This window comes from Candoia aspera, chromosome 1 (genome assembly GCF_035149785.1).
Source record: "Candoia aspera isolate rCanAsp1 chromosome 1, rCanAsp1.hap2, whole genome shotgun sequence".
In the NCBI taxonomy this organism is placed as follows: Eukaryota; Metazoa; Chordata; class Lepidosauria; order Squamata; family Boidae; genus Candoia; species Candoia aspera.
The window spans coordinates 253,152,921-253,179,658 of record NC_086153.1 but is presented as its reverse complement, the minus strand read 5'-3'; the positions used below and the strand labels follow the sequence as shown (position 1 = coordinate 253,179,658).

The window sequence follows — 26,738 nt, the reverse complement described above, 5'->3', positions numbered from 1 at the left end:
TATATAGCCACCCATCTCACGAAAAGTGACTCTGGGTGGCTTACAAGCAGAATAGCAATTAAAACCATATCACAATATAAAAAACGTCAAACATAAATAACAAAAGTAAAAAATAGAAATTTAAAGGAATAAAAACATAAAAGAACCCCAAGATAGCAGGAGAACAACCATCATTTAGCCACATACAATCACTTTGCAGGCTTGCCATGGGATGACCAGGGTTGATGGAAGAGCCATGTTTTCAAGGCTTTTCGGAAGGCTAACAGAGATGGGGCGAATCTCACCTCAGGGGGAATGATGTTCCAGAGGGCGGGGGCCACAGCAGAAAAGGTGCATCTCTTGGGTCCCACCAGGACCCAGAGCATATCTCTTTTGCTGGACCTAATGGGATGGACAGATGTAACCAGGAAGATGCAGTCAATGCAGCTCGCAGAGTAGATGTGTAATGTGTGCCATCCTAGAGGCACACATAACTGTCCATGCAGCCATATTCTGCACCAGCTGAAGCTTCCAGATGCTCTTCAAGGGCAGCCCCATGTAGAGTACATTACAGTAATCCATTCTAGAAGTGACCAGGGCATGAGTGACAGTGAGTAGAGCCTCATGGTCCAGGAAGGGGCAAAGCTGGTGCACAACATGAAGCTGTGCAAATGAAGCTGGTGCACAACATGAAGCTCCTAGCCACAACTGCCACCTGCTCGAGGAGGAGTCGAGAGTCTAGTAGAACCCCCAGGTCTTTCTAGGGTAGTGCAACTCCATCCAGTACTAAAGATGGTAAATTCCCAGATCCTTTATCCTTAGCTATATATTTTTTTCAGCATGTCAGTATCCTGCTTCTTATCCTGATTTTTGTTCTTTGTACTTCTCACCTCTTCCTTTTTTCAGGATCTTACTGATTCCATCCAACCACACACACTCATCTTCCCATTCCTCTCATTCTTCTCATTCCATTCACTGTTTTTATATTTGCAGTTTGATCCTCGTCCATTCTTCCTGTATGACCAAAGCATTTCAACATACTTCTTTCATGTTCGTCACTCACTTTTTGTATTTAATCCACATTCATTCAGGACTCACTCATTCTTGACCCAGTCTTTTCTGGGTTTTCCACACATACTTCTTAAGTATCCCATTCCCACTGCATTCAACTTTTATGTTTCTCTTAACATAACCAGTTTTCACTTCCATGCTACAAAATAGACTGCAGCACAGTCCTATACACAGCTGTTTTTGCTTCTTTACACAAACATCATTCTTCACAGTGGTTCTATCTTTCTACCAGCATTTGCACATCTTAAAAAATTCTCCACTCATTTTCCCATCTTTAGTAAATACTGTACAATGGAACACAAATTCATCTACTTGCTTTAGTTTTTTGCCATGTATGTATAACTTACAAATGTTACACATAACTTTTGCATATCATAGGGCGAGGCTGCTTGCAGGATTGCCTTTTTCCAATGGAATCTGCCTGTTCCCAACACTCTAATAGGGCGAGTATGCTCTAGGTCCCTTTGAAACGGTGTCATCTGTAGGGCTCAGGAAATGTGCCTTCTCTGTGGCCGTGCCTGCCCTTTGGAACAAATTCCTTCCTCACATATCATTGGCCCGGACCTTGCAGGCCTTTAGAGAGGCAGTTAGGACTTGGTTCTCTCTTTGGGGTTTAGGGTCAGGTAAAAGGGAGTTTCCATTTGGTACGTTATAACAGATTTTAGCCTCTGGTTGCCATTTAACTTTTATTTACATGTGCTTATTTTTCCTTTGTATTTTTGTTTTCTGGTTTTTGTATACACCCAGATTCAAGTTGTTTGAATTTAAATGCTTAAAACAAATAAGCTTGCAACGGTTCACTCCATTTTTGGGGTCAAAGACATCAGGTCCTTTAATGAGCTACAGGTAGTCCACAGTTAATGACTGCTCTATTTAGCGACCTTTTGAACTTACAACGGCATGGAAAGAGTAGGTTCATGACTGGTTCTCGAACTTGCAATGGTTGCTGTGTCCCTGTGGTCAGGTGATCACCATTTGCAAACTTCGCAGCCAGCTTCTAACAAGCAAAGTTAATGGGGAAGCCAGCAGTAAATCGTGAGTTGTGGTCATGTGACCTCACACTTAACATCTGTGGGCGATTTGCTTAACAACCACAGTGGAACTGATGTCATAAGTCAGGCACAGTCACGTGATGTTTCACTTAATGACCGTGTTGCTTAGTGACAGAGTTGCCAGTCCCAGTTGCAGTCGTTAAGTGAGGAAGACCTGTAATTTTCATATCCATATTCCTTATTGCATCTGTCTCACATTCACTGTAAATTTTTGGATTCTCAACCAATCACACAGCATTATTGCATGCACAAGTATGTGCATGTTCCTGTCCCCAACAAACACACTTCTCCTGTCATCACAAGTGTTCCTTATTCATTTCGCATTAAACAACCAAGAGGGTGTCATATATAATCGGGTCAACATTGACTACAGCCTAAACACCCATGCATATTCTGCTTCTGTCATACGCTTTTCTTACATCTTTCAGCAGCCAACCTTCAACTCAATACATATGCAAAAAAATTGATAATTCAAGCTGTTCATTTTATCATAGGCTTTCTCTAAAATTTTTAATTTTAAAAAAAAATCACAGAGACACTTTCTTAATGATTTCACTACAAATGAGTACTGGAGTTTTGCTTATTCAGTTTCCAAGATCTGAATAATGTCTTTTTTTCCCTGCCATTAAAGTTGATTAATGAAATTCATCTTGTTTTCTTGGTCATGTGTTGCTTTTGGGGGTTTAACTATTTATCTTTTCCTTTATTCAATTATATCTTGGATATTAGCATATATAGCATTCATTTCAATTCCATTCTTCAGTACTGCCATCCTTCCTCTATAAATCTTAAAAATATTCCTTCCAACAGCCCTCACTTCATTTTCACCATGTATAATTTCATTATTTTTATTTTTAATTCTGTTTACTCTTCTGGAGACAGTTTAGCTGTCTTCACTTCCAAAAATGTTTTATTTGCATCATAATTGTTCTATATTTTCTCTGTCTCTTTTAAATTTAACTGTCTTTGCTCCCTTTGACTATATTCTTTGCAAGTTTTTTTTTCCCACTCAGTCACATTATAGAGTAAGTTTCTCTGGTCCTCATTTTCTGCAGTCATTCTCTTACATCATTTTTCTCACTGTGGCTTCTTTCATTTCATCATTGCCTCAAGCATCCTTTTTCATATTTCCTGTTACTGGAACTCCATACCCTTCTGTAGCATTCTGCCATACATGTATTGCACTTGATTCTAAGTGGAATTTCAGACACTGGTGAACCTAAGAAATCACAGTATAGCTTGTGATAATGTGTGTAGAAAATAAATATGTTCCATTCCCACTTATTCCTGGAGAACATAAGTTATTTCAGGCAGTGACTTTTGCCACTGGTAACTATCATTCTTTTTTGGAATGCCTGACTTTATTTGCAGGTATATTGCTAGATTTGGGCCACTTGCTAGAGGCTTTATTCCTACTGTACCTAAGAAGTAGTTCCCTAATGAAACTCAAAAGGTAACTTGCCACCTACGCAATGGTGTTCCCAGTTTGACGAAATGCTTGAAAATACTTTGAGAAACAGGCCAAATCCAGTGGCCATTTATGAATAGTTTTTTTTTAGGTTTGACTCAAATGTTCTTTTAAATAATGCAAATAAAGTGTTTTGTTAATTATCTAATATGTACAACTTACGCAGTGCAGAAGATGAAACTTCTGAAAGAAAATGTGTGATGACCATATTCCATTTCTTTAAGCAGAAAAAAAAAATCATTTAAAAGAATTCAGTGCTTGGCTGTGAAATTGCTGAGCATAGCTAGACTTTCAGATATCACAAAATGTGCTTGCTCAGGTGGCACTTAGTTAAAACAGTTCCTAATGCTATAATCCTGGATATTACATCTGTTTAAATTGAATATTAGATCTGTTTAAACAAAATACCCACTTTCAAATATTCTGTGATAGCCTGGATTTGATCATTCTTTGTTGTTAAGTCCTTGAGCCATTGTGATATTCTGTAATTGAGATTAAGTACAGTGAAGTGCTTGTTTAGGCTCTAAAACTGATAGATGTGTATGTATTGGTGAAAAAAGTGCTATGATACTTTTATCTCTGTAGATTCGTTACATTTCACAAACACAAGGATTGCCTGCAGAGCAGTTGTTGAACATTGGAACGAAGACCACACGATTTTTCTGTAGAGAAAAAGATGCACCGTATTCTGGTTGGAGATTAAAGGTAGTGATAGTCCTCATGTGGACAAGTTTCTGTGTTCTATGCTTTTGGCTGTGTATTTCAGAAATAATTTACTGAGCCAATACTGGGGATATTTTGTCACTATTCTCCCTGAAATGTCTTCCCTTCCTTGATAATGATTTGGAAAACACAATTTTGCTGTGGATTGTTTGATATGCTTCCCAACAGTGAACATTGGGATTCAAGCAGAAATAGCATTCAGTTGAGTTTATTTAAAATTGCAGTTGGCTACCTCTTTAGTGCCATTATTTGGTTCAAAATATCCTTTTTAAAAATTTGATAATATGGGACACTGTATGACTATATAACTTGTACATGGAAAAAAAGTTACTTTTTTCAAAGCTTCAGGGCTTATAAAAGCAGTAGATTATCAAGAAAATATTTATCTTATATGGGTGTATGGAGAAGACACTTTTAAGTTCTGGAGCAGGAGGACCCTGTGATAGTAACTCACTCCAGAACTGACTACTCCAATGCACTCTACATGTTGCTGCCTTTGAAGTCTATCTTAAGCTATATTGGTGCAAAATGTACTGGCTTGTTTATTGAAATAGACCTCCGATTTTGTATTTGCTGCAATGGCTTCTGGTAGGCTTCTAAGTACAATTCAAAGTGCTAATGTTAACCTATAAAGCCCAAATGTCTGCATTATTGCCTGATTCATTTAGAAGTGACCTGTCTAATTTGCATCTCCCAAATCAGGATGTTGAAGATTTCTCTCAGTCTTCTCCATCCCTGTTAAATGTCTTTTCCCCTGGAAGTTCAGTTGGCACCCACTTGGATGGACTTAGGAAAGTAGTTAAGATGGAGCTTTTCTGCAGAAAATCTAGGATGCTGTTAGAATGGGAACGCCAGGTGGACTGTTGATTTTGTACTATGATTGTTGTCTTTATATTACAATTGTTAATTTTATATTGTGAGTTCTGTGTATTTCATGTATTTGTTTTTATTGGTTGACTGTTTTTACAGATTTTATAAACTACTGGAGCCTTAGGTGGAGTCAGATATATAGATATAGATGTAGATGTAGTTTCTATTCTCCTGAAAAGCCAGAAAACTATGCCATATATGTCAATTATAGAGCATTTAGTGTGAAGGAGAGTGGGATGGTTTTGATTAACTCATCTTATGAAAGAAATAACACTAAGTTTAGCACACCATGGAGTTAACACTGAACTAAAAGATAGATTGCAGTGTTCAAAAATTGACATTATGCTTTGTAATAAATCTAGTATAAATCTAGAGCTATGAAAGATCTAGATTAAGCCCAGTTGTGCATTTTTTTGAATTTGCTGTGACCAAGTTCTATATTAACTTACTCTGGAATTCATTCAAATAGATACTTTCCTTACCTCTCCATTTTTGTAGAGATAGAAATTCCTATTATTGTATTCTAAGCCAGATGAAAACCAAGCAGGAACAGCACTTGGTGCCTTTGTTTTGAGACAAGGTAGAATTATTAACAACCCCCCCCAAGATGTAGTATTCCATACCTAACCTAAAAATGCACTGTCTAAAAGGCATCTCTTGTCCTGTATCAACAGGAATAATATAACTAATGGACCTTCCATTAGGAGAGCCTACTAATAATGTAATACTTGTTGCAATGAATATTAATTTATCATATTCTTCAGGGCTAGGGATTCCAATTATCCTTGGGTTTACAGCCTCCCCACAAGGGAAGTCATTGCTATTCCCATTTTGTAGGAATACCACTGAAACTTAGAGTTTGTCTGCTTATGTAAATTCAAGCAAAATCCATACTTAGATGGCAAAAAATTATATATCCCAAATGCAGTTGCCTATATACATTGATACAACATTCCTAAATAATGAAGGATTTGCATTTTCCTAGTAGCATTCAGCTTGGTGTTAAGTTTGATATGGTTGTAACAGTCCAAGATCCAGGAAAGTTTCTGAAAATTCCCCCCAAAATAATGACAAGATAGCCAGTTATCAGCAGGAATCATTTGTATGTTTTTCTAAACAAAAGAGTTGTGTGGGAATGTATGATTTAAACACAGCATCCTTTATTTGGAAATGGTCATATATCTACCATAGCAAAGAGAAAAACATAGTAATCTGTACTGTCCAGTTTTATGCACTGAACACTAGTATATTAAGAATAATATATGAATCTCTCTCCTACCCTCACATTTCTGAAGACACTGGAAGAACATGAAGGTGAAACAGGTATGAAATCCAAAGAGGCCCGGAAGTACATTTTCAACTGTTTGGATGATATAGTGCATGTGAGTACATGTGTATACATTTGAACTATGAAGCTAAATTTCTGTATTTTATTGCTTTTTGTATTGACTGTCTCTTGTCTCTAATTTAATTTGTAGTAATTGTTCTCTGTTCACTTTTTAAAGTTCTCCCATTTGCTTTATTTGGAGTTTTGCTTACAGGAAGCACTTTGAATTGCATGATATCCATATTTATGTATTCATCTGCATGGTCCATCACTGCATGTGAAATTAATGGAATTTCATTTTTTTAAGTAATTCAATTTGCCTCTTGCTCAATCCCATCCCATCCCTTTGGTATGAGGAATATGTTATTAATAATGTAGAAGGGTTCCATGCCTCCAAGCACTTTAAAAATCTAGATGTTAAAAAGTACTTACTTGCCATTTTTAGTGTCCATTGTTTTATAGTGTGAATCATCCTTTACTGTAATAACATTGAACTAATATGGTAACCAGAGAGCCAGTTTGGTGTAGTGGTTAAGGCATCAGGCTAGAATCCAGGAGTCTGTGAGTTCTAGTCCTGCCTTAGGCACAAAGCCAGCTGGGTGACCTTGGGCCTATCACTTTCTCTTACCCCTAGGAAGGAGGCAATGGCAAACCACTTCTGAAAAACTTTGCCAAGAAAACTGCAAGGACTTGTCCAGGCAGTCCCCGAGAATCAGACACGATTGAATGGAACACACACGCGCGCGCGCACACACACACGCACACACACACACACACACACACACACACACACCAGTGGAGTTGGTCTTTAATCTGACACTTGAAGTACACTTGTTGCTTTAATATACCTGCTTAATCCTGTGATAGTTTAAGCTACTTCTTTATTAGTAGTTCCTGTATTTCTTTGACCACTACTGTTTATCACTCTTCTGAATACACAGAGGAGAGCTGCTGTGGTGTAACATTATTGAACTTGGTCAAGTTCACCATGTTGAAGTTTGGAAGTCCCCAAAATATAATCGGTGACTTGGAGCCAATTGCATTCTCATCCTGGTCTATTTCCCAGGAATTTCCAAGGGAATAAAAATGGGGAGACCTTGAATTTCTAGACAACAAATGAGATATAAGTGCTATAATACAATGCAGAATGAATTATTTCTCATAAAATAATTGAGATTTACAGAGCTTGCTACTGTTGACACTGTGGTTCTGTTGTATGATGCTGTTTTATTAATTTATTTGGAAAACAACATGAAACAAGCTTTTGCATCTAATTATTCAATGCTAGGTGAACATGGTGATGGATTTGGAAGGAAGTGATCTTTTGGCAGAGAAAGCAGACAGAAGAGAGTTTGTCAGCCTTTTAAAGAAAATGCTGTTGATAGATGCTGACTTGAGAATCACTCCGGTTGACACACTGAGCCATCCTTTTGTTACCATGAAGCACCTCCTTGATTTTCCTCACAGCAACCAGTATGTTCTATAAAACATTTTTTACAATGATCCTGGGTGAGCCTTTTTGACTGGGTTCCATGCTATATTGCATATTGCCTGTGGTGTTGGATTCTGGAGCACCGCCTCCTGAGGATTATGGTAGTCAGAAGCAATGGTTTCTTCCAACGTATGAGCATTCATTTCATGATGATTCAGTTGAGGCAGCATACATATTACAGGCAGCTTGCAGATGGCTGATACGTGCATGAAAATTAGAAGTGTGTCTCAGCAAAGGGCAGCACCTGGCCACCCTTGTTTGAACCTGGTTAGTACTAGGATGGGAAGCCTCCAGGGAATCCTAAGGCTAGACTGAGAAGTAAAAAAAAGTCCCAGAAGAAGGCATTGGCAGTCTGCTTGTGTCCATGAAATCACCAGGAATACAAGTGAATACAAATGAAGCTGCTTGCACTTTCTTGTGTATTTTGTACAACCAAACGTAATCAGAATTGACTCTCTTATCCCTTGATGCCCCAATAACGTTCTCATTTATAAAGCCAATGTAGTCTGTTGCATAGAATAAAATAATACTAGTATAGGGAGAAATTGTAATTTTCTAACAGTGTAGAGCAGGAAAGCAAGATGCTCTGCCTGTTAAACACACACACTGTTTGCATCACTACAGGACCTCAGTAGTCATTGGCATATAAAATCTAATAAGTATTAAAATTGCTGTGGTATAGTCAGGGTATCTCCCACAGTGAGCACTGATTTTAGCAACATTTTAAAATTCATAGTTTGTTCATTCTTTCTGACAATTCCTTTTTCCTCCTCTCGTCAACAGTGTGAAATCCTGTTTTCATATCATGGATGTTTGCAAGTACCGATCAAATTCATATGAGATAAGTAATTGCAATAAAACAGTGCATTTGGGACCAGTTGCTGCAGGCAACACACTAGGTCTGATGCCTAATTTCACCAAGATTAGCGCAGTACAGAATCAGGTAAGCAATTTGACAAATCTTTCTTACTCCCCTTACTTCTATCTGAGGCTTTAGAATGATGCAAGTTAGTAACAAAGCATCAGGAGGGAGAGACACTTTCAAGAGGGAAGATATGAATTTGCATTTTCATTGCATGGTTGGATAGTGCATATTTTATCTCATTTTATGCAATTTAACTTGGTTATGCTTTGAATTGAACTGTAAATTAAATGTTAGAAAAATCAGCACTGGCACCATCCACTTCAGGCATCTGATGTAAGCTCTTACCCACAGAAACTCATACCCCAATAAATTTGTTACTATCTTTCTTAGTTTACATGTAGAATGTTGGATATGTTGGAAATACAAAGGAAACAGGAAATGCAAGTGCTCCACTATTCCCATGCTTATTTGTATTACCTTAAATAGAATGTTCACATTTCTTCCTTAGAGATCTCTACGTGACAGCCCTCATAGTAATCATGCATAGTAATCATCGTTCCCTTGGGTGAAGATGTAGAAGTTCTATTTTGTGCATAATAAGAAGTACTGAGAGGCATATGTGCTGCTTGCAGCCATAAACATTACTGTTTGTCATGTCTGAAGTTCCTTGGACTTTTCCATGATTGAAAGTATAAATAGTTGAGAATCCAGAAGGGATTACATTTTAGCATTTATCCTGCTTCTGTCTTGGCATCTTTCTTGATCCCTTGCTCAAGTCAGGAGAGCTACACTGATGGTCCTTCATTTAACTCTAATCTGAAATAATAACTAAATTCAATAATTTCATTTGTTCTCTAGAACAGGGGTTTTCAAACTTTTTCAAGCTGTGGAACCTGCTCGTTAAAAAATAAATAAATCCTACCCCCCTCTCTCCAGCAAGAGATAAAGCTGTAGTGAGAGAGAATTGGCAATAAAATGAAACTTGTTCCAAATGTATATGTTAAAATTGTTTGAATTCCACAAAAATGAATGCCCCAGTTACTGTCCCAGAAAGTTCTTCCACTTATCAGATGTATAAAAAGTAAACTGTTTATTCTATATGCAAAATTATCTTTTCCAATTATCTGGAAGGTTAATGTTTTAACCAAACAAATCCAATTTTAATGATTGGGGTGTACAGATAGTCCTCACTTACTGATGGTAATTGGGACCGGGAACTCTGTCTCTAAGCAACGCAGTCTTATGACAGGAGTTCTGGTTGCTGTCATTAGGCAAATCCCGCACGGCTGTAGCATCCCGTGGTCATGTGATCGCCCTTCTGACTTCCTGCCAACTTCCTCATTGACTGTGCTTGTTGGAAGCCGGCAGTAAAGGGCACAAATGGTGATCACATGACCATGGGATGCTGCGATGTCTAATTGTGAGATGAGTGCCAAGCACCCAAATCGCATTCACATGACCGTGGGGGTGCTGTGACGGCTGCAACTACGCAGACCCGTCATAAGTCCCCCTTGTTCAGCGCTGTCATAACTTCAAGTGGTTGCTGAATGAGTAGCATTAAGCACAGGCTACATGTAACTACTTTTCCTTAGAAAAATTGCTGTGGATGACCTTGGCTCCATTTGAGTGATGCAGGGGAGAGTAATCTCTCATGGAACCCCATGAAGTTCTTTTGGAACCCTAGGATTCTAGGAACAACACTGAAAAACACTGCTCTAGAACTTCTCTTCAAAAACATTTTACAAAAACCAAGCCAAACATAATTGAAGCTGTATATTCTAGAATGTTTTATTATAGTGCCCTCATGTGGTCAAATGCTATTTTTGCTAGTTTGTCCTAACTATCAAATTGACTTTCTTGTATGGTATTTGGTTCCCACTGCCTAGCATTATATAATCCTAAAGTCATCATTTACCTATTCATATGACTTAGGGGTTTGTTTGTTTTGTCTTGTGTTAAGCAAAATACATTTAAACTTAGCTTTAAAAATGTAACAATCTGATTGCTGATTGATAATATACCTATTGTTTCAGACATTAGCTGCAACAACCCACTCAGTTATGCACCCTGGAATACCCTTACAGGCAGGAGCTGCTCAGTTTGGTTGCAGTGATGCTTTTCATCAAACCCTGATTATATGCCCCCCTGCTGTCCAAGGTTTGACCTAAATTTTAATGTTTCATTTTTTAAAAATGATTTAAATAATTTTACCATTGAAATAGACTGACATGGATCCTGAGTTTGCTCCCACCTGTAGGAGCATCTTGCTAATGGAGTTGTGTTTATGGGATGCTCTTCCTGGGGAAAGAGAGATCTGTATTTGTGGTCAGTGCAATGCAGTGGTAAGAGCATTGGGCTAGGAGTGAGGACACCTAGTTTAGTGGAACAGCAGGTTTTAGTCCACCTTTAGGCATGGAAGCTAAGTGACTTTGGGCCAGTCATTACCTCTCAGCCCAATCCACCTCACAGGGTTGTTGTTGTGGGGAAAAAAATGAGGGGAGGGCAGTATATATGCTGTTTTGAGCTCCTAAGTGAAAGGCAGGATAAAATAAATTGTGCCAGCTCTTCCCCTTAAAAGTCTATTCTATATAGCTGGTGACCCTATAGGATAGGGGATGGAAGAAGTCTGCTGAAGGAGAGCCAATAGGAATAAATGCCCTCTTCCCTTTTATCAGCTGGATGATCTGCATCTGTATCTGCTGCCTTCTGTAAATGTAACAAGCCCTGCGTTCATGGAAAATACAGTTGAGATCCAAGCCTGTAATGGCCATAGCTAGAGGATGTTGTTGTTTATTCATTCAGTCGCTTCCGACTCTTCGTGACTTCATGGACCAGCCCACGCCAGAACTTCCTGTCGTTCGTCAACACCCCCAGCTCCCCCAGGGACAAGTCTGTCACCTCTAGAATATCATCCATCCACCTTGCCCTTGGTCGGCCCCTCTTCCTTTTGCTTTCCACTCTCCCTAGCATCAGCATCTTCTCCAGGGTGTCCTGTCTTCTCATTATGTGGCCAAAGTATTTCAGTTTTGCCTTTAAAATCATTCCCTCAAGTGAGCAGTCTGGCTTTATTTCCTGGAGGATGGACTGGTTGGATCTTCTTGCAGTCCAAGGCACTCTCACAATTTTCCTCCAACACCACAGTTCCAAAGCATCTATCTTCCTTCTCTCAGCCTTCCTTATGGTCCAGCTCTCGCAGCCATATGTTACTATGGGGAACACCATTGCTTTAACTATGCGGACCTTTGTTGTCAGTGTGATGTCTCTGCTCTTAACTATTTTATCGAGATTTGTCATTGCTCTTCTCCCAAGGATTAAGCATCTTCTGATTTCCTGACTGCAGTCAGCATCTGCAGTAATCTTTGCACCTAGAAATACAAAGTCTTTCACTGCTTCTACATTTTTGTCATGTTCACCGTTTCAACGTTCTGTTAACATCGTAACGTCTCACATGTCACATCTCTGATCCGTGTATTGCAGGCTTGCAGGCTTGCTGGTAATTTTTCCGTTTCTCTTTGTTTCTTATCTTGCTGCTTAGGAATGTATGTTTGGGTTTGTAACTCTGTTCAAGGTTACTTTCTCAGGCCGATTTGGGTAACGGTTGCTAGCACCTGGGAGGGGGTGGTTGCTACGAGGGGATAGGGGCGGGATTGGTTTGGAAGCAAGGGTTTTTAGTTTGCATTTGGCGCGCTTTTGCTCATTCTCAGCTTTCTCTGTATTTGCACACTATTCTTATAATAAATCAGTTATCTTTAAGCTCTGGCTTGTGAGACTGAGTATTTTGGAGTAGGCAACCATTACAGTTTTCTCCCTCTATTTGCCAGTTATCAATCAAGCTGATTGCCATAATCTTGGTTTTTTTGAGGTTTAGCTGCAAGCCAGCTTTTGCACTTTCTTCTTTCACCTTCATCATAAGACTCCTCAGTCCCTCTTTGCTTTCAGCCATCAAAGTGGTATCATCTGCATATCTGAGATTAGCTAGAGGATATAAACTGTTATAAATGTTAAAAACTGTGAGAAGTCACTTAGTTGATATGCTTCATTTTAATGGCTATAGCTTTATTTCTTGGGGGGGACGAACCGCTTTCAAAACAGCTTCAAATTCAATATCACTGTTAACACTTTGTTTGCACAACATGCATGGGTGCATTTCTATGATCAGTGTTAGAGTCCCAGAAGTTCTGGAAGTATCGTGTTCCTCCTCTGGGCTTAAAAATAAGATTTCATTAATCACTGATAAAAATCATTTGCATTTATCACTTAAATATATTTTATGTGTGCTAGAGGCATCAAAACCTGAACACTGCTTGCCATTTCAGCTAAGCTGAACTTTACTGAACCCTTTGTTTGACAATCATGTTTCATATCTTTTTTTAAAGTTGGCAAAATAGGGAGCTATAAAGCTTACTGAAAGGATTCCACTGGAAAATTGGTTAAACATGTTCTTTGATCACAGAGACATGCACAACATGATGATGATGATGCCTATTGGAATTTTAAGGGTGTGCCTTGATTGACACTTAGTTGGTTGCTCATGAATTTAGATACATTGTGGGCCTGTTAGTGCTTGTCATTTGTGCTTGACAGAGGCTGTTGGGTCATATTATTTAATGAGAATCTTAGTCTAGTCTTTTTGACTTGCCTGTCGAAGTATCTGTTACCATGCATCTTTATCATTCATGTTTAGGACTGTGGTGCTAAAATGGTGCAGACTTTGGAAATTCTATTACTGCTACATTTAAGCAGTGTGTCTGTCTGCTAGAACTTGCAGCTAAGCATTTGCTGGCTGCTTAATCCCAGAACTAAAAAGGGTATCACTGATGAGTGAAGGGTTTATTTGATACAGCCAACACTGTTCTATAATTTGCAGTCTTGTATATCTTCCTGGAGCTGGATGTTAAGCTCTATTTCAGTGTAATATTTCAGGATTGCTTAATTTGCATTTGAGGCATGTTACTGATGCCTTTCTCTGATTGAACCAGCACAGAGACTCGTAACCTCTTGGCAGCTGCTTATTTAGCTTCTCACAAGCTATGAGTCCTGGAAACCATGATTTCCCTTGTTCAGTTAAGACAGTGAGTTCAGCCTCCTCAAAGGAGAGCTGGATGACATGCAGGAATGTTTCTGGTTGGTAAATTAAGATCTGGTAATCAGGTTGGAGCCAAATAAAATGTACTGGGAAAGAGGAGGATACATGACTCTCAACCCCATATGATTTCTTTAAAAGTTGGAGAGTGATTTCTGAATAAAGATCTTGAACCCTTTCCTTCTGTGTCTCCCACTGTCAATTTTTTCCTCAAACTGCTCATAGCCAAACTGGGGGAGGGGGGGAATCTGCTCCTGATCCAAATGCAACTCAAAACGTAGATAACAATTTATATTTGGGAGAGGATGAGGGAAGAAAAAGTTCTTCTTTCAGGATCATTTCCAGTCAGTGTTGATTGGGGGGGGGGAGTTCTGTGCCTTGACCCTTGCCCTGTAAAGTGCTTCAGGGCTTGATTCCCTTCCTACTCCTATTTAACATCGATATAAGACTGTTGGGTAAGGTCATCTGTTGGCATGGGGTTAAGTATAATCAGTATGCTAGTGATACCCAGTTATATTTCTCAAGCCCTGGGCGGACAAGTAATGCTGTTGAGGTTCTGTCCCAATGTCTGGAAGCTCTGAGGGACTGGATGGAGATGACCAGGCTTTGGCTCAACCCAAGTTATGGCTGGGATCTGGAGACTTTCCATCTTTATCTCTGATGGGATTGTACTCCCTCACACAGCAGTTTGGGGTCCTTCTAGAGTCATGACTCCTGCCTGAAGAGAATATGACAACTCTGGCTCCTCAGAGGATTTTTCAGCAACATCTTGTGCACCAGTTGTGCCCATTTCTTTATTGGGAGACCCTATTCACAGTCAGTCATGCCTTGGTTACCTCCTGTCTGACTACTGCAATGCACTTTATATGGTGCTGTCCTTGAAGAATGTCCAGAATGTGGTAGTGCAGGTAGTTATGGATTACTACTTAATGAGCTGCATTGTTTTCCACTTGGTTTCCAAGTGCCATTAAAGTACTGTTTATCACCTTTAAGCCATTCATTGCCAGGGCCTGTTAATTTTCAGGACTGTCTGTCCCCAATTACTTCTGCCTGTCTGATAGTTCTGAAAGGGTTGGCATGCTCTGGGTCTCTCACTTAAGCAGTATCATCTCATGTGATTGAGGAGAGGTGCCTTCTCTCTCCCCGTGCTGCCCTATGGAACAGCAGTTACCACAATCTCCAGATGTCCCTCTCCTTGCCTGCCTTGTGTAAGGCTTTGAAGGCCCCAGGCATTGGGTCAGGAGATCTTGTGAGCTTCTCTTGATTGATTCTTTTTCATTTTTTTCAACCACCTGTGCCACAAAATGTTTATTATTTTGTATACTGTAATTGTCATTTATTGTTTTTCATTGTGTACATGGCTCTGAGTCACATGTTTAATGGGCAGATCTATAAATTAAATAAATTCTAATCTCATATAAAACTTAATTTTGTTTCCTTATCATTTTGTATTCTTGTTAAACATTATTTTTGTCTGAATTAGGGATTCCTGCTAATCATGGGAAGCCTAATGGGTACTCTGTGAGAGTAGATAATGCAGTGCCATTGGTAACACAAGCCCCAACCTTACTTCAAATAAGAGGAGTTCTCTCTCAGGTATGCTAATTAGTATTCTACTACAGATTTCACATTTTCAGAACTGCACATATTACTTGGTATTGTCTAATTTTTGAAGGCACATCATGTCCATGGTAAGGCATTTGTTTTGCACATAGAAAATTAAATTAAATTTTCCACACCCACTTTCAAAAACCTCAGGTGTAAAAACTGAAACAGTGTCTTACCTGAGTCTTTAGAAACCTTTATTCAGTTTATTCCTGACAGTACTAGATGGACCAATGATCCAATTTTATTTATGTGATAGTTCTCCATAATCTTTTTGTGTTTACAACAGACGTGGTCTAATAGAAGTCAGCAAATATTGTTTCCTGCATGGCAACACATAACTCCTGTGGCTCCTGCTTCAACACTTGCTTCTGATTCTGTGGCTGGCCCACAGAGGCTTGGAGAATGGGGGTATGTTGAAACAGTGTGCTTTGTTTTATATAATATATTTCCTGTTTCAAGACACCACATATTTGACTAATGCATTATTTTCTCTGTCCTATCTAGAAAGATGATTCCCCATGGCAACCATTACAACTCATTGATGACCCAGCCACTCTTAACCAATCAAATAACTTTATCCGCTCCTCAGCCAGTCAGCGTGGGTATTGCACATGTAGTTTGGCCTCAACCCACACCTACCAAAAGAAATAAAGCCAGGTTGGTATTGCATGTGATTTGTGGTTAGTTTAAATGTTACCATATTTTCAGAATCCCTTTAAAAAGGGGGCAGTATATTAGAAATATTACATGCTCATCAAGTTGTTGATATCCCTGAATGTTTACTTAGAACTTTTGTGACCTTAAACATTAAATATTGCATTACAATACAAATTTGTTCGTAATCTGTTGATTGAAACCAAAGGAAGCAACCCAACCCTCCCCCTCCCCCTCCCCGTCCCAAAATGTGTAGAATTTTGCTGCCCTCTGATGTTATCTCTCCCTATGACAGTAGTGGCTTCAACTGGGTCCAGGGCAGAAATATATTTTGGCTGGGTTATTTTTTAAAAAAACTGGTAGCCCTAGTTGTTCCTAAATTTATGTGCTGCATGAGGGTTTATCAAGTTTGAACTATTGAAATTAGCAACATTATATAATAATAGTCATAATATGACTTAGAATAGTATTAAGAATAGTCTTTCTTTTGCTGGCAGCAAGAAACACTGTAAGTGCTCTGTGGAGAAAATGTACCCCATCACTACAGAAGTTATTTACAAAGGTATGGGACATTTCAGTAATGGAGAAGCCTAAGACCGGGAAGGACAGTTACAGTGGTGAACTGTGTTAAGTAATCCCTGATTCGTGTCCACTGAAGTCACTGAATGCAGTTCCTGATGATTTCAGTGGATTTTGAATCTGATGCAAAAATGTCTATGGTGTCCAAGCCAGCATTTCTTCATTTCTTCTTTCCTTTTTTAAAAAACAGTACCTTCAGTGTATTGTTCTACATTTCATGATAGATCCAACTCCGAACCTTGCATTCCGGCATATGAACAACCCTGCTTGTGATACACAATAGTTATCCAAAAAAGTTTTCCATTATTATTCTGGAAAACAACATTTTCCATGATACTTGTATGTTCATTGTTTTATGTTTCATACGTTGATTTATATTCATTGATGTTTCAAAGTTTTATGTTGTAGCTTAAATTAAGTTGGTGAAGGTAAATACAGTTAGTCAATTTATTCCATAAAAACACTCTTACAAAGGTTCTAAATAAATGTCTTCTTCACAGGAGTAATGTGTTACAAAGTACCAATGTCCAAAATTCGGCATTTGTGTCTCCAAAGATAATTAATATGAAGGCTGATGAAAAACTAAGTTTGGTAGAAACACAGGACAATCATAATTCAGAGAGGCAGGAAAGCAGCTATTGCACACCATCTGTCAGGCAGGATCCTGACCCATCTGTTTCAAACAAGCAGCGCCAGGCTATCATCATTGCAGATTCCCCAAGTCCAGCAGCCAGTGTGATTACCATCAGCAGTGACACAGATGAAGATGATGTGATGCAAAGGCATTCAGTTGCAGAGTAAGTAGGTGCTCCTGATGTATTCTAACTTCTGTTTTCAAAAGCTTTTAAAAATTAAAAGTTGTACTGCACTTACAATATTGATGTGCTAGTGCTAGTAATGTGACCTCCTAAATAACCTTGCATTAATAAATGTTTCCATTTTTAAAAATCAGGAGTCCAATGAATTTTTTATTTTATGTTATATTCAACAGATGATTTGAATCAGCTTTTCTTATAGCTTTTTGAATTGAAGTTTGCATGTGTAAACTAGAAGGACTCTGTATATGACAAACAAAAATGGAGCTCATGTATGTGTGCCTGTCAATAATATGAATTGGAAAAACCTCCACGGAAGGGCATGTATGCACAGCATGGCATTGCCAAACATGTATAGCTAGAGGTTTACCCAGTGACTCTTCTACAAGTGGCACAGCTGCAACCATTTTGGAGGATGAAGCCACAGAAAAGAGGCCTGGGATAATGGTGGGGGAAGACAAAAGTAAATTTGATCACACACTGGTACAAGCTCAAATTTGAGTCTTACACAGTTATCAGAAGGGAGGTGAAGTGTTGCTACTTTTCCTCCCCTGTTGTGTTGGTAGGCTGTTGTCCAGCTTGTTAGGAAGGAGATGGTCAGTACATCTCCTGCCTGGCTACTGTGACCTGTTACTACAACATTTTGCTACTGAAGTAACTTAGGTTCACCAATTTAGATTTCCCTTGATTCCTCATGCGAAAAGCCCTTTGTGGTCATTGGGACAGCCATTTGCTGTGTTATCTGGGACTCCTGGTCTGTGAATTCTGATGAGGGTGATGATAATAGCAATAGTGAGATGCATGAGTTTGTCCCTTGTTTTCTTTTTCAGATGCAAAGGAAGTCTTGACTGTGAAGCTTGCCAGAGTACACTAAATATTGACCGTGTGTGTTCATTAAGTAGTCCTGACAGTACTTTGAGCACAAGCTCTTCTGGACAGTCAAGTCCATCCCCTTGTAAAAGACCCAACAGGTAGGAGTTGCAAATAATTCACATATAATACTAAACTTCCAGTCCTGGCCTATTGAGGCATGAGGAGCATAGTACTATGTCTTTGGAAACACATCTTTTGCTGCTATTTTATTCTTCTTTGGTGTCAACTCAAAACTAAGTTTAATAAGATCTTGAATTTACACCTAACTTGCTGTTACATATGAAGAGGAACTAGAGTTAATGTTTTCAGACAAGGCAAGATCTGTTTGAAAACAGGTAACTGTAATCTCTGGTTTTTGTGTAACAGCCAGAGTTGGTTTTCCCACTTAAATATTGAAGTATTTTGTTCATGCATATCAAGCTATATTAACTCAAAGGCTTTCTTGCAACTTTTACGTGGGAACTTTATGCAAGATCTTAGGGTCCTGATGTTAAAAGTATCAATTCAGCAAAGCTATAGATATGGGCAAAAAAACATGGTATTAAGGCTGTAAGGTACAAAGTTCTCGTGGCTTTGAGTTCAGTTACGAATAAATCTTATTACTTATTCTTAAAACATAAATGATTACATTTTGAATAGTCCAACAAAGAGGACTAATATGAGTAGTGGCCTTCAGTTGTGAGGGTCTTGGAAGGTCTGATCATTTAAATACATACCATAAAATTACCATGCTGCTCTGACAATTGCCATGACAACTAGGTTACCCTAATTAAAAAGATCAAAAGTATTACTAAGGCTGAGGCAAATGATTGACGATTTTTTGTTGGAAAAAAAAATCTTTATCATGGCTGCTGTTAGTTTAAAGACGATTAACATATTTTCAGTCCTCTTAGCAGCATTGACTGGCTACAGTTTAGATGCCACTTTTTGTTTGAAAATCAGCTTTTTTCTCCTAGTAACAACCAGTTAGATTTGGTTACAGTATATGAGAACATCATTTAAGGTAAATGAAATTATTGGTATTGCAGTTGCTAGGTAGAAGAGCTATTTTGAACAGTTAATGGCACTGGTGCTGCAGCTGATTAGGACTGAAAAGAAACTGCTGCTGCTTTAATTGCAAGGGATGGCATGCCTCTAGGGTTTGTGGAAGACTTCCCCAAGTAAAGCCTGCCTTTTCTTTTGAAGGTGTGATTGATAATCCAGCTAAATAAGGCCAGCACTCAGTAAATCAAGGTTAAAATTCTGAATTTGCTTAGAATTATCTCTTTTCATAATTGATGGCTGAAAATATTTATTTTTTCATGCTGATCTATATCTTTGGATTTTGAAGATGCTGAAATGTTTTTCAGCAGTTCGTATTATAAAAGCTGTCTTAAAAATTAAATGTGGAAGTTGAGATTGTTAACTTCAGTCTCAGCTCTTTTGCTGAAACTTCAAAATAGGAAAATAGGAAAAAAATTCTGGTATTCAATTTAATATGTTTTGAGTATCTCTCTGGATGTATGCTGCCAAATGTAGGAACCCTACATAAGAGATAAATTCTTAGTGCTTTACTTAATATTATAGCATATCAGATGATGAACAGGAAAGTGGCTGTGACACTGTAGATGGTTCCCCCAGCTCCGACTCTTCAGGCCATGACAGCCCATTTCTAGCAAATCGTTTTTCAGAAGCAACCAGTAAAAAAACAGAAACGAGAACCTCTGCTAACCTGGAAGCCAAACCAGCTGTATGCACTGTGGTTGTGCCACCAATGAGGATAGAGAACAGGTTAAACGTAGATGAGCAAAGGACAAACTCAGGTACTTTTTCGGGAGGTGGGTGAGGTTATTTTCTTGGTCAGTCTGTTCAATACTGATTACTTCCAGAGGTTGGTGAATTGAGAACTGCTTGTGTAATTGATTATTCCTGTCTTCTTCATTGCTCTGAAATCCTCTAGCAAGTATCTTTGGAGAATTGGGATGTCTTCCTCAGTACCTTGGCATGAAGGTCTTCAGGCAAGGGGCATGTGGGGTTTGTAATCTTAGTGCTAGAAAACGTTAGAAAGTGCAGGAAAATCCTTCCGCAAGTAGAGCTGATAGTCCATATTCACTAATTGCTTCATCATTGACAGTTCCTCTGGAGAGGTTTTACTGGAACAAAGACAACAGGAAAGAGAGAAGATCTATTATGTGTGTGACTTTCCACTGATGCAGACTTTATATAGAACCTGATATCAGTAATTAAACCAATTAATGTCTGTATAATCCTCCCCCTGCATAGTAATCATGGGTGGTGAGGTCTCTTCCCAAAGCCTCCATAGAATTGTTCAGGTAATATCTGCAGTGAATATAGAGGTTTTCTTTACTTGAATAACGAAGTGAAAATATTAGAAGCAACTCTGTTTATATTTTCTTAGTTAATACCTGCCAACCACTGGTAAAACGTCGATCTGCTCGTGTAAAAACCAACCATCCTTCTGGCTTGAGTAATCGTCAGCGAAAATTTATGTCAGCATTCCATCAGCAGCAATCAAACCTCAGTCAGGTATGTGAGAATATTATACTGCAAATATAGTTTTCTAATTGGTTCAGGATGCTCATTTTGAACAGTGGGTCTGCCACTGTTGTAATTATTTTCTTGATGTAAATTCTTGTAAATCAGGCAACAACATCAATACAGTGTATTTTCTGTGATTGCTTCTAGTTCTGGAATATTTGTCTTTTACCAGTCATGACATATGCAGCAAAAATTTGTATCTATAGGGTAAGATATATTGTGCTCAAGGCTTGAAGACCTGTTAATTTAGCTCTCTATGAGCTGCTGCTTCAGTTTAAATGGATGCAGTGCCACAACTATCTGAATGGAGTTAACTGATTGTGGGAAAGATATTGTGTGTGTGCACACATGTATGAATTTCCACACACACATATATGGAAATCTATCTGTACACTGTATGGGTCAGTTTGCATGGGCAAGGACCCAAAGTGTGGGTGCTATCTAGTAGTAATAGGAACTTTCGATGATGCTGGTTATGTAAATTTTATTTATATCCCAGTTACAACTACTCTTTCCATGGCCTCTTTTCTCCTTAAGATTTTAAGTAGAAGGTGGAGTGAGGTTGGAAAAAGGAATACTTTTCTTCCTTTCATAATGTCAGGAATTGGAATAACCCAATGAAACAGCAGTACACTCAAAATAGATGGGAGAATGTTACTAATCAGTGGGTTGGATCTGCGTTTGGCCGTATTTGGGAACAGAATGTTGCCTGAAATAGATATTAAACCAAAAAAAAAAAGTTTTTTACATTATCATTTTTGAGATGGTATATATTAGTAAAAGGAGGAAGAAATATACTTCCTAGGGTATTTGTGGCTGCATTAGTAGGACAGAGAGAAAGGATTCATTTGTCATTTTAAATTAACTACCATTTCTCTTGAGACAGGTTCAGCCATTTGGATCTGGGTCTCAGGAGTGGAATGGGAACTGTGGTCATTGGAGGCAGCAGACGTACATCCCAAATAATGTTGTTGGTCATGCATTCTCTCTTCCACATGGAAGTCCCACTCATACTTCAGTTCATGCACAATTGGCTGGAAATACACATCTTGGAGGACAGCCCGCAATTCTACCTTACCCATCATCTGCATCCCTCAGTACTGCTGCTCCTGTGGCCCACATCTTTGCATCACCATGTACCTCAAGACCAATATTACATCATCCCAGTTACAGTATCTCTCATCACGGTGGCATAGTTCATCAGGTCCCCGTGGGCATAAATCCCCGATTACTGCCTTCCCCAAACATTCATCAGACTCGGTATAAACCAATTTTCCCACCACATTCTTACATTGCATCACCTGCTTATACAGGATTTCCACTGAGTCCAACAAAACTCAGCCAGTATCCATTTATGTGAGACTCAAGTTACAGTATGCTGACAAAGTTCATATACATACACACACACACACATATATATATATATATGAATGATTTGAGAGGAAAACATGGTATTTAATAAATATTAGCCATGGCACAAGAAAATTATTTTTTTTTAATCATGTTAGACTTGGGTGCAATTTAAATAACCTTGAGCTTTAACTCACTTTTAATGTGTGTTTTGCACATTTGGTATAAATTTGTCTTTAGTCCTGTTACCTTCTTACAAAATAACTCCAAACAGGTGACTTAAGGGAGTAAAAATTCAGTTTTGCTCCTACTATTTTTATAAAATTGCCTTCTGATCTAGTGCGAGGCACTTCTACGTTTGGGAAGCCATTGAGTGTACAGGTTTAGAGCAACAGATGCACACATCATCAGTATCATGTATGAGTAACTTGTTTGTATTACGTACCTTGATGTTCCATGTCGAATCACGTATGTAAAAAGGTTGAGCTGTTCTCCACATTGCATGTGTCCTTTGCATGGGCAAAAATACAGTTGCCTAGAAAACTGCTCTTAAATGTTGGTGTCCTGATAATCTCAGCTGCATTGTAAACGGTTCCCACATAGTGCCTTAATTATTCAAGGTTGTTAATGTCACTGCATTATAAACGTTGAGGACTGCAGCACTTAACACTCAGATTTCTTGATTCTTTGATAGATTAATGCACGCTCACTACTTTCTTTCCTTTCTGTTGTGTGTGGTATGATTTTAGTATTGGGTGAGATTTCTTTTTTGGAAGGCAGCATGTGTTGCTGTTAAATGAATTCTGCTGTCTGATAGTTTCCCTCAAAATAAGCTTCAAGAAAAGCATTTTGTAGTGTTTAGGAAAAGTTTATTCATTAGCTTGTTGAATTTAAAAAAAATGGTGTTTTATACTGTTTGGTGGAACTGCAATACAATCTAAAGTAGTTTATTTTCAAAGTGTTTTATATCCAACTGGATTTAATAACCTGTTTAAAGGTGCAGTAGGAATTATCTGGATAGATAGTGAAAGAAAATAAAAGCAAAATGCTTGTTGATTCATACTGTGGTTTCATCTTAGCTTGAGCAAACCATGCAGTATTTAATAAATAGTAGAATATTTACTGTTGAAGCTTGAAATGATGTGAGTACTTTTTGTGCAATTTTTCATTTATGCATGGGAGAGGTTTTAGCTTTTTTACATTATGGTATTTGTTCTAGAGTTTGGGGAGTATTTTCTTATTTAATACATTCCATCAGGGACAACAGATGACATGCATTTTCCCTAGGTAGTCAATTTCTGTGTTTATTTTGTTCAAATGAAATTGCTTTTGCAGCACCAAAGACTTAATCATCCATTTTCTATACAAGGTAGCTACTTTTTTCATAGACCTCAAATATACTGTAGTGCTATGGTGGATTTAAAGGAAGATACTAAAGTGAGGCTGTGATCTAGTTTGTGAGGCAAATAATAAATTGTATCATTTATCTTGAATGTATCATAGATAAGCTGCTATATAATGATTGCCACTTCAAATTGCTGTGAAATTAGGTGATTTAACTAGTTTTTAGCCTTCTAATTTCTGTATGAGTCTAATTACATGAAATGGAAGTAGAGGGTTGATTTTGTTTTGTTTCCTTTCATGTTTGGAGTGTTGTAACTACTATATTGTAAATGATAGAAAACAATTTGCATATGTTACTTTGCGTGTGTTATTTGCATCAGTATTTTATCTCTATTAACTATCATTGCATATAAGTGGCTGTATTCATGTAATATAATTTTTATGTGTTCATATTGACATTGTGCAGACACTTAAACTATTTACTTACCTTTTTTTAATAAATGTTCCTGGAATACAGTTCTTGCAGCATAGACTGGAATAGGAGTGGAAAGAGTTTCTTTCAAGCACAATCCTAAGCATGTTTACTTAAAGGCAATCCTACTGATTTTAGTGGGGCTTGCTTCTAGGAAAGTGTGCATAAGGTTGGAGCCTCAGTAGGCTCGCAGTTGAAAGAGTTTTTTCTTTGCTCCATTAACACAAGCAGTGTTTTATTTAATGAATGTCTAAGTGAAATAAATGTGCCTGCATCTGAAATACAGCAGTATTAGTTCATTTTAAAAAAAACACCAAAACCAGCAGTACATTTTAATGACTGAACATGGTAATAAATTCTATCTTTCCCATTACAGTTGAGCTACAGTCAGAGAGCCACAGCTCTGCAGGGTCACTGGGGCATTTTTGCTACCTGCCTTGTCAAGCAAAAGCTCTTTTGAAGTTCTGAAAAGATTAAAAACCAGTTTGTGGAATTGAAAGAATTGCTACTGAAAGAAAAAGTCTCAGTGGGCCCATATTAGTCATTGAGTGTACCCAAAGGAGTATGCTGGATTTCAGCTTCAATGATTTTTCACACATAGTTGTATGCATTTTGTATAAACAGAATTCTCTTTCCATATGTATCTCTCTTAAAACAAGAGTAACCTGATTACATTTGAAAATTTTTTGGCATTTTCTGAAACTTACATAGAGGAAATCCAGAATCACCAAGTAGATTTGTCATTCTTCTTAATATTTATGGTTTCACAAATTCCTGTCTTATCTTGAGTTCCAGGTATTGGGAATGGGGTTTCTTGAGTGCTGTTTCCATTGCTGGCATTGGAGTCCTCAAGAGCCACAAATACCACAAGTTAACTTACTTTTTTACCACGATTAAAAAGAGAAAAATGTTCTCCTTAAAAACTGGATCTTCCTTTCTCTGAAATACTTACTTTTTCATTTGTGTTCAGGATATAAAGCTAATGCACATGAAACAATATGCCAGGTTAAACACTAACATCTTGCCAGTATACTCCAGAGGAAGCCCGTGGTTCCTCGTGTACTGTAAAAGATATATTTTTAGCTTTTCAGAAGTGAAAAATAGGATCTACCACAACCAACACTAAAAATAATGTACAATCAGTTCTTTAATAAGGTTTGCAAATAAGGACCGGATTGTATGCCCTCTCTCAGGCTGTAATCCATAATTTCACTCCAGAGCAGTGCAGTTGACTCTGGTTAGCTGAGGAATAGCTTGGCTACTTGGTGGCTGTAGCTAACGCCTTTTAAATAAAACACTGCACGATAACAAATTGCATACTATTTTTAATTTGGAGAGTAATTTTTATATTAATTCCTTGTATTCAGTTTTTAACTTTAATTCAGGGTGTGTTACTGATCAAATATACTACTGTATTTACTAATTATTTTGTTTTAATTTTTTAAAAAGACTCTACTTACTGCTAAATTTAACTTGGTTTCTGTTAAAGCTAAAAATCACACTGCAAACTGTAGAAAGATTTGTTTTAGGATTGAGTATATAGATTTGGTTATTAAGTTTGAACTGTTACTGCTTAATAATGATTTGTAGGCTTGTGGCTTTTTTGTTCCTGATTTCTGTGCTACACTAGTTTGTCATGTAGCAATTGCACTGTGCAATATTACAATAAGAGGACTGGGAAAATTTTTATGGACATAATGTTTCCTACAGTTTGCGATAGTATTTCTCTCTAGTTCTCAGCGATTTAAATGTGACCAAGCCTTCTGTACTTTGTCACAAAAAGCGGGTTTTCCAGGTGACTATTTTGGTGAGTGTCAAAATAAGAATTTATGGTGTATTACTGTCAAGATTCACTTTGAATTAAAATATATATTGCAGCAATTGATACTTGTTGGCTTTTATTTATATCTTTTTTAAAAAAAAAAAAAATCTAACTTTGTCACGACGTATCCCCATCCATAAGGGTATAGCCTCCTGTGTTTAGAAGGGGAAGATCAGATCTCCAATAATAGTTGGATTATGTGCTGACAGGAGAAGAAGGTGCAAAGTGGTGGGAAATTACTTGTGTTTACACCGTCTATCAGGGTGATAGAGGAAAACAAATGTAAGAATATTTAATGAAGAACTTAAAGTCTGTAATGTTGATGTGGGAAAATATTTTTATTTATTTATTTAATTTCTTTAGCCATTGTACATGTCATTCCTATGTGTTAAATTCTCTTCCTAAACACATGAGAATTCCACATAAAAATAATTAACTCTTAGGATGAGAGAGTTGAAGCCCCTAATTTAAGAAAGGAAAACATAGAGGGAAAGACAAGAAATAAATGTGGTGAATGTTGCACCATTCTATGCATTGAACTTGAGGTAGTAGAAAACCTGCCTTGTATGTACAATGCCCAGAGTTTTCCAGGCTATGACAAGAGTCTATTTCTAGCATAACACTGCAGACAAGAGAAGCAGACAGGAAATATAAAGTATAGCTGGTTTAGGACTATCCATATTCAAAGATATGGACATAGCTGAGGAAACAAAACTCACAGGTGAAGCAATATTCTAAACCAAGATGGAGTGG

At 37.9% G+C, this 26,738-nt stretch overlaps 1 protein-coding gene across 1 annotated transcript in view; it reads left to right on the top strand.

Moving 5' to 3' along the window:
- Positions 1 to 26,048, top strand: part of HIPK3 (homeodomain interacting protein kinase 3) — a 66,448-nt gene extending 40,400 nt beyond the window's left edge. The window contains exons 4-16 of the mRNA XM_063289511.1: positions 4,156 to 4,275; positions 6,459 to 6,545; positions 7,779 to 7,963; positions 8,766 to 8,925; positions 10,881 to 11,004; positions 15,414 to 15,526; positions 15,825 to 15,946; positions 16,043 to 16,195; positions 17,272 to 17,568; positions 18,417 to 18,557; positions 20,026 to 20,261; positions 20,858 to 20,985; positions 21,884 to 26,048. Coding sequence (XP_063145581.1) covers positions 4,156 to 4,275; positions 6,459 to 6,545; positions 7,779 to 7,963; positions 8,766 to 8,925; positions 10,881 to 11,004; positions 15,414 to 15,526; positions 15,825 to 15,946; positions 16,043 to 16,195; positions 17,272 to 17,568; positions 18,417 to 18,557; positions 20,026 to 20,261; positions 20,858 to 20,985; positions 21,884 to 22,357 — 2,340 coding nt within the window. The 3' untranslated portion in view covers positions 22,358 to 26,048. The remainder of the gene's footprint in view (positions 1 to 4,155; positions 4,276 to 6,458; positions 6,546 to 7,778; positions 7,964 to 8,765; positions 8,926 to 10,880; positions 11,005 to 15,413; positions 15,527 to 15,824; positions 15,947 to 16,042; positions 16,196 to 17,271; positions 17,569 to 18,416; positions 18,558 to 20,025; positions 20,262 to 20,857; positions 20,986 to 21,883) is intronic.
- The last annotated feature ends 690 nt before the right edge of the window (positions 26,049 to 26,738 follow it).